Source organism: Hyalella azteca, unplaced genomic scaffold (assembly GCF_000764305.2).
Source record: "Hyalella azteca isolate HAZT.00-mixed unplaced genomic scaffold, Hazt_2.0.2 contig1112, whole genome shotgun sequence".
In the NCBI taxonomy this organism is placed as follows: Eukaryota; Metazoa; Arthropoda; class Malacostraca; order Amphipoda; family Hyalellidae; genus Hyalella; species Hyalella azteca.
In genome coordinates, this window is record NW_025931444.1 from 65,247 (window position 1) to 72,760 (window position 7,514).

Genomic DNA, 7,514 nt, shown 5'->3' on the forward strand with positions numbered 1-7,514 from the left:
CAGATGGTATGTTGATGGATATGGACATATGGACAGTGATATGGTAATATCACATCAATAATACAGTAATGTATTGATATAGTAATTTCATATCAATAAAGGAAAAACACGTAAAAATTGCAGAAAATGTCATTTATTCTACAACAAGGCCTACATTGTCTACAAAGGAAGAGGAGGGCGTTGGATTACTGTTACTAATGAACCAGTACACTTTGCATGCTTCAAACATTTTAAATTAAGTTTTATTTCAAGTGTTTTGAATTACCCCATTTCCAGCCACTGTGCAGAGAGTGGATGAATATTGCAACTTTGCAAGATCTTTGGCAATGCTTCAGTAGCACAATTTATGCCTTCAGAAGATCTTGCCAACACATTTAGATTGAAATTCTTGCTTTTAATATATTTGTCAGTCTTCAGCCAACTATTTAGAAAGAAGTAAGTTTTCCAGTACTTTGGATGGATCAGGATACAGTGAAGCTTTTCCAGATGTCAGTTGCGATGAGTTCCCGCCAAAATATCCTAGGCAAATGTAAACAACAAGTTTACAATTGCATAGTTGCGGTCACATTAGAGCAGTCAGACTGCATTATCATTTATCACATGTTCAGTTGACACTTGCTGTACAATCAGACTGTTTTTATTTGTGTCTGGCACCTTACAAATAGCATATAAAATTTTTTCAGAGAAGCCATAGGGTAGCCTTCACAAAGACCTTCAAAATGAGCCCAAATTCATTTATAAAATGTTTCATTTATTAACAAAAAACACTACAAATCATCAATTTTTTACCTGTTGGATGGTACTGTCAACTGGGGCTACTTGGGACAATTTTGAACATTTTTCATTCATAACTTCTTACCATGAAACATTTCATAAATAAGTTTATTCTCATTTCAAAGCTCTTTGCGAGGGCTATTGCATGGCTTCTCCAAAAAAAATTCCATATGCTATTCGTAAGGTGCCATTAGCAAAAAAAGTGTCCCGAGTAGCCCCGTCAAATAGAACTACTTGGGACACTTGGAATAAAACTTAATTTTAAAACATTTGAAGCATGCAGAGTGTACTCATACCAGGGTTGGCGATTTTTTTTTATTTTTTTTAAAAAATCAAAAAAATCAATGATTTTTTTATTTTATCATGATTTTTTTGATTTTTTCAACTTTTTTGTCTTTTTGAAGTGTAATTTTTTATGTTGCAATTAGCCTATTAACAATAACAGTACCGTATATGGATCATAATGGATGGCTAAAAAGGGCACTTATTGCCTTCAATAATGGCCAACAGGCCAAGGTGGTGTTTACCACTTAGGGATTATTGGGTAAACAATTATTGGTACTGTCTATTCATTAGCTTTGTAAAGTTTGTATGAAGCAAGGTAATAAGCTAAATATTGACCATTTAACTGGCTTCAATATACAAAAACACTTCAGGAATGCAGATCTTCTAAACATTGAAGAGTCACATAACAGATAGGTAGCTGATAGCACAGTGCACAGCACTATCAATAGATCCACTAGTTTTATGTCCTAAACCTTACCCGAGAGTGGAAACGAGAAGTTCGCGTTCCACCTCCCACGAGTTTCAACGAGCTAATGACTAAGGCTACCTACGCTTACTTATTGGCTACGTATCTGCTGACGTGACGCAGCGGACCAATGAAGATTGGCCGCTGTTGCCATGCCTGATGAATTTCCTCTACATGCTCATTATAGCACTGTATGATTTTGATGTTTCTCATTTTGCAGCAAACGGCAAGAGCGGCTCAGTTGGAGCAGGAGGCTCGTCTGGGTACCAAGTCGACACTGAAGAAGCGCGGTGCTAACACCACAACCTCGCGCCGTCCTAACTACAGCTCGACCTCTTCTGCTTCTCACCGCACTGCTCTCTCTTGCCTCTCGCCCACCAAGGTATGAACAACGAGGCTTTCGCATTCTGAGTGACTGGTAGAGCTTTATGTATGAGTCCCAAGTCGAAAAAAGGGATGTAAGGAACGAAACTTCAAAAATCAGGAGACTGAGACTAGAATGATTGTTCTCGCGGTTTGCCTAGCAAGGACCGAAAACCCGCCCATGTATCAACCTTCTAACGTCATTCTCATAGGTCGGAATTGAACTAGCTGTGCTAATTCCCAAATTCGATTTTGTTGCAAATTCATTCATGTAAACAATTATCCATCTTGTAGCTGTTTCTACTCATAGTTATCAGGCTACCAAAAATCGTTGCAATGGCCTCCCATACTACTTATGTACCATACATCTTGCATGTAATTTAGTCTAGTACAATCTATATGTATACTCGAGCTTCTTGTAGTGTAACATCCCTAATTTTCGAAAGCCTTCTAACCAGTTAACTCTAATTTGTGGTTTGCGAAGAGATTTCAGTAACATGAAGAACATTCTTTCAGCTGATGAAAATAGTTTTGTGTATAATCGAACTGTAAAAGTTTTTGGCCTTCGTTATATATGCTTCATCATTATCGTTAAAAAATTTGTTCTTGCTCAGGTCTTCACTGAAAAGATTATTATGGGCGGTAGATAAATTTGAACTGTTAAAATAGACATTTGATCACTATTAATTTGAGTTTCATAATCAAATTTTTGAGATTTTCCAGAGTCAACGAAGAGGCCTAACAGAGAACAACACTCCCAGACCCAGTGGTCGTCGCGATGTAACTCGCCGTCAGTCGCGACGTCTGCGTGCCAAAGGCGCCGCCACCAACAGCTCCTCCAACAGCTCTGCTATTCTCTCCACCTATTCCCAGTTTGAGGTGACTTGATTTAACCATCTGGACCTGGTTTTGTTTCGGTTCTTGAGTGTTCTATTTACTGCTTTAACGATTACATTCGTCTTATTCTTCTGAACCTCTCAATTTTTCTTGTTTGCTCTTTTGAATCTGTTAAACATATCGGTTTCAGATTTACAATTTTGTTATTGTTCATTTTAAAAGCGTTTCAGCTGTTTATTTGTTGGAAGAGCTTTTGATTGAATGGTTCAACTTTTTACTGGAATTTAGTGTAAGTAAATCGCTGCTTTTACTGGTTTCTTGGATTATTTTTATTTTTTAGGCTGATTTAAGAAAGACCGCTTTTTTGTGTTGTTCTTTTATTTCCTTGGGACTTTATTCTCTTCTGTCCTGTATTTACTTTAATTGGGTGCGCTATTTAGGAAGAAACTCCTGAAATGACGAGCAGCTCGAAGCTTTTCAACATCACCCAGAGGAAGAAGCGCTTTCAACGTATCCCTCGGACACACACGGACGCACAAGACTCGTATTTTATGCAAACGACTTGTAGTAGCACTGAGGAAAATAATTCCACAATAAAAATAATACCGTCCTCAAGAAAGCGTCGTCGTCGCTCGTCGTCACACGAAGAAAATAATACCAGCGACGAGCTAACTAATCTAGCCAGCACAATGGACTCCGCCGCTAGCAAACCTCTGGCTGGTCAAGTGTTCGTCGACAGCCATGCTTCATCGAGCGATTTTGAGAAATGTTCCTCTGTTTTGTTGTCTTGTGACAGCCAGAGCAGTACAAACATCCCGCGTATTTCACTGTCTAACAGAACGAATAAACGGAACCTGAAATTAATTCCAAATAAGACGGATTTCAAAAAAGTTACGCCCCTTGCCACTGTTAAAAAGTGGAGCAGCTCCCTACAATTGAGTCATACCAATGTCAGGAAGCCGATGGCTTTAGTTACTGCTCATAAGTGGAGCAGTTCCCAACAATTAAGTGGTGCATCTGGCATAACTGGTTCCCGTCACACTCTGCCTCCGAAGCCTCCTAATTCTACTAAAAAGGCGGCCGCATCTGCTCGCTTACGGCTGGCAAATGTGCTCTAATACAGTCACCGTCTTGGTAAATATGTTTTGTCTTAAATGTCACGGCATCTCATCTACTTGTTGCTTTCATCGTTTTGTGGTGTTGGTCCAATTATAAAGTAGCCAATTCAAAAACGATAAATTAATCACTAATCTGCGCTGAAAAATTTATTGCATATCTAACTAGTAGGTTGAGCAGTCTTTCCTTTTTTTTGCGCTGATTACGGTAAAAATAGCGAAAGAATTGTGACTCAAGTCTGCCTGTTGTTGATTCCAGGCCTCTCAACACATTCGTTGGGGTTCCGTTTTTCTGTCTGTTAGAGGGATAGTAATTTGCTTCCTAGATGTTTCAACATCTAATTGAGTATTTCTATCTTAATTACTACCCATAGTTAGATTTTTTTTTACCTTAGTAGTTAGTTCAACCTTTTCCGGGAGCCGAGCTGGTAACTGGCTTTGCGTTTCGGTTTTTGAGCTAACTCTTCCATGCCTCTGTGTACGTATTATCGTCGATTACAAGCACGTATCTAACGATAAAATGCCGCTAGAATGCATTCGCTGGTCTCCATTTGAACTTGCATGAAGTATATATATATATTCCCGTATTAATCTTCATACAGGTACTTCATACATCCTTTGATCCTAATGGATGTTCGTTCTATTATCGTCTCCAGTTATGGAAACCTTTGCATCATTACGAAGCTGAAATTTTTTCGTTAGTTAGTACGACTGAATAGCTAATGATTTTGTAGCTAAAAAAATTTGTCTTTTCAATTTATGCGAAAACTTTGATCACGACTAGGACCATTTTCATCGCCAAATAATCTTCGGATATTTCCTTTTGAAGTTTCAACATTTGTCAGTTGAACATTTTGTGCGTCGCGGTGATTTGACAATAGAGCCCTTAGTTGCTCGTGTCAAGAAATGGATGGACCTAAGTTGTTAGAATACAGAAGTTTGGTTTTACATCATTAGCTATCATCACGCGTTTCTTTTTTCTTTTGAGTAGTTGTACTTTGGCATACATTTAACTCTAAAAAAATATTCTTAGTAATGTATTTATCTGTGTAGGTAACCCATCCACTACTTCTTGTATTGTAGTGTCGGTGCTCTCACAAAAATTTCACTCTTCATAGATCCCATGGCTAGTTACATTCAAGCTAAAATCCAATTGAATTAACTCTTTTATACGTGTCCATAACTGAAAAATCAGCCATGTATTGATTATGAACAAAGTCTTATAAGTTGTGTTCGAATTATAATCTTGTTTTCAGCTGATAATAAAAGCACTACGGTTATTAATTTTAAATTGTAGCTGTATATATCTTCTTGACTATATCAATTATCGCCAATCCAATTTTTTCTATTTTATGCAGCAAATTTTTTCTTACTTTTCACCACAATTTTGGTAGTTGAACTTCAAACTGTTTTTGCAAAATTTTATCGAGATTGTGTTTCCAGGAGAATATCGCCGTGCGTTCACAAGAGGATCAGGTGCGTTCCTCAATTCTGCCGTCACCAGTGAGCGCTCGTCCACTGAAGTCTTCCTTGCTCGTGTGCCGCTCCCCGTACGGCGGCACGACGCCCGCTACGTCATCCAGGATCCATCGCGCCCCTGCAACCATGCCGAGGCTTATGCGTCCTCCAGCGACACTACCAAGGGTAGCTCTTCTTCCTCCTACCCAACGCGGCTCCCCTCGCACTCCTCGCAACATCTCTACCTTGACCCGGACTGCAGCCTCCGCTTCAGTACGTCGCAATGCGTCTTACTTGGGTCGCCATAATGCATCCAAGGCGACGTACGGACAGTCGCCTAGTCTTGCGACGCCTAGAACACAAACTAAGCGACGTTCCATTCGTCTCGACGCATCAAAATCTGTGGCTCACAACGCTGCTCGCCTCACTACTCCTGCCAAAAATAAACTTCAATTCCTCATGTGAGGTTAGTTTCCAATCTCTCTTCCAAACAATTTAATTTTGATGGCCACTTGTATGATTCTTACGCATGATCGATTCACTTTCTTATTAGCGAGTGGAATTTTGATTTTAACCTGCTACAGAACTGCATCTTGTTGAAATATCTTGTGACTTGTTAATACGGTGATGATTCGCTTTTACTGAAGACTAGTTCAAATCGCTCAAAAATATTGGTTTATCTCGAGAACTAATCTTGTATGCCCCAAGATTTGCAATATCAACTAACGCAATATTGCTAGAATCTGCACTTTTTGCAGCATAAATAATCAATCAAATCTCAAGCATTTCGTTTGCGAGAAGCGGGATTCGTGATTAAGTCAATATTTATTGATTTTGAATCGATTTAATTTCAGAAACTTGTAACAAAATCGCTTATCCATTGATTCTTTCTAGTTGTTCATCAATAATTCCCCTTGGATGTTGTACATCTTTCGAATGTTCGAGTCTTGGGGTAGCAAATATTCTGTATTTTTGGTATGTAAATATTGATTGTTTGAGATTCGGCTCTGCTGGATGGGTTGAAGAAAGACTACCTCTGTTCTGTGAATTGTCTCCAGAGGCTAGTTAATGGAAACATACTTGTTTGAAGCTACAAGTTGGATTGTTCCAGCTTCATAAACGCAGTACATTCGAGTTGTATTTTTGGTGCTTTCAGTTTTTTTTATACTTCAACAAGTTGAGCGAGTATGAAGTAGTAATTCAACGAAATGTCACCCGATGTAAACTTCAACGTTTGGGCTTATGACAAATTGAATTAAAGGAGGCTACTTTGAATAGATCTTTCATGAATTTTAATCATTTGACTGATGACTCTTATCATCATTCGTTAACTTCACAATACGTCGTTCATGTATTATCTCATAACCGTGTAAAAAGTTCTGTTACTAACTTTGAATAATATTCTCGTATGTAAGTTCCTATTGTAGCTTAAGCATCCAATTTTTTTTAGCTTAGACTGTTGACTAAATTCTATTAGTCTTCTGTGGCGTTACCGGGTCTTGGTTAGATGGTGTTGAGCCGGAGTGCAGTGGCGAGCCGCAAATTAGTGTCCGAATATAAGGATAGGTTGTTTTTCTTATGCCTGAAGCAGCTGCTTACCATCGGCTTCTGGGCTTGGGTTTCATTTGAATGCTTCATTTTTTTAGAGAAGTCTACAACGTGTCGGAAGAGTATCCGTTGTATTAATTGATTTGTGACGAGTCATACGTTTCACGAATACGACCCTCTCAATGAAATTTTCTCAACAAGTATTTTATCAACCCAGTGTTTCAGTTCTATTGCCTGTAGCTGGCTGCGATGTTGAATTTTAGAGTTTCATATATTTCTGGTGTACATGAATAAAGATGTTAACTTTTGTTAAGTTTTTTTCGTAACTTGTCCATAAAAAAAGTCTTCAAATTTGATATTTTGGTACCTTTTTATTACAAAGGTGAGTGTACTTAAATGTAAAGGTCGTCCGTCCCGTTGGATGAACGGATTGCACGTGTTCGTGGTGCTTTTTTGTGCCGTAAACAAAGATTAGCATTATATACTCAACTGAAAGTTTAATAACTCGTTGGGGAAAAAAAATATTTGGGCATTTTAATTTATCAAGCCGTTTAAAAATGTGAACATATGAATTTGACTTAAGACATCTTCCTACATCTCTGTAATTGATTGAATTGAATGCGGTTCTCGAAAGACAAAAGCCAAAATGACCCAGAATTAGGTACGAT

At 38.4% G+C, this 7,514-nt stretch overlaps 1 protein-coding gene across 1 annotated transcript in view; it reads left to right on the forward strand.

Annotated features, from left to right (window-relative positions):
• Window positions 1-7,154, forward strand: part of LOC108679508 — a 9,853-nt gene extending 2,699 nt beyond the window's left edge. The window contains exons 6-8 of the mRNA XM_047881586.1: window positions 1,713-1,907; window positions 2,612-2,767; window positions 5,284-7,154. Coding sequence (XP_047737542.1) covers window positions 1,713-1,907; window positions 2,612-2,767; window positions 5,284-5,763 — 831 coding nt within the window. The 3' untranslated portion in view covers window positions 5,764-7,154. The remainder of the gene's footprint in view (window positions 1-1,712; window positions 1,908-2,611; window positions 2,768-5,283) is intronic.
• Window positions 7,155-7,514: the final 360 nt, after the last annotated feature.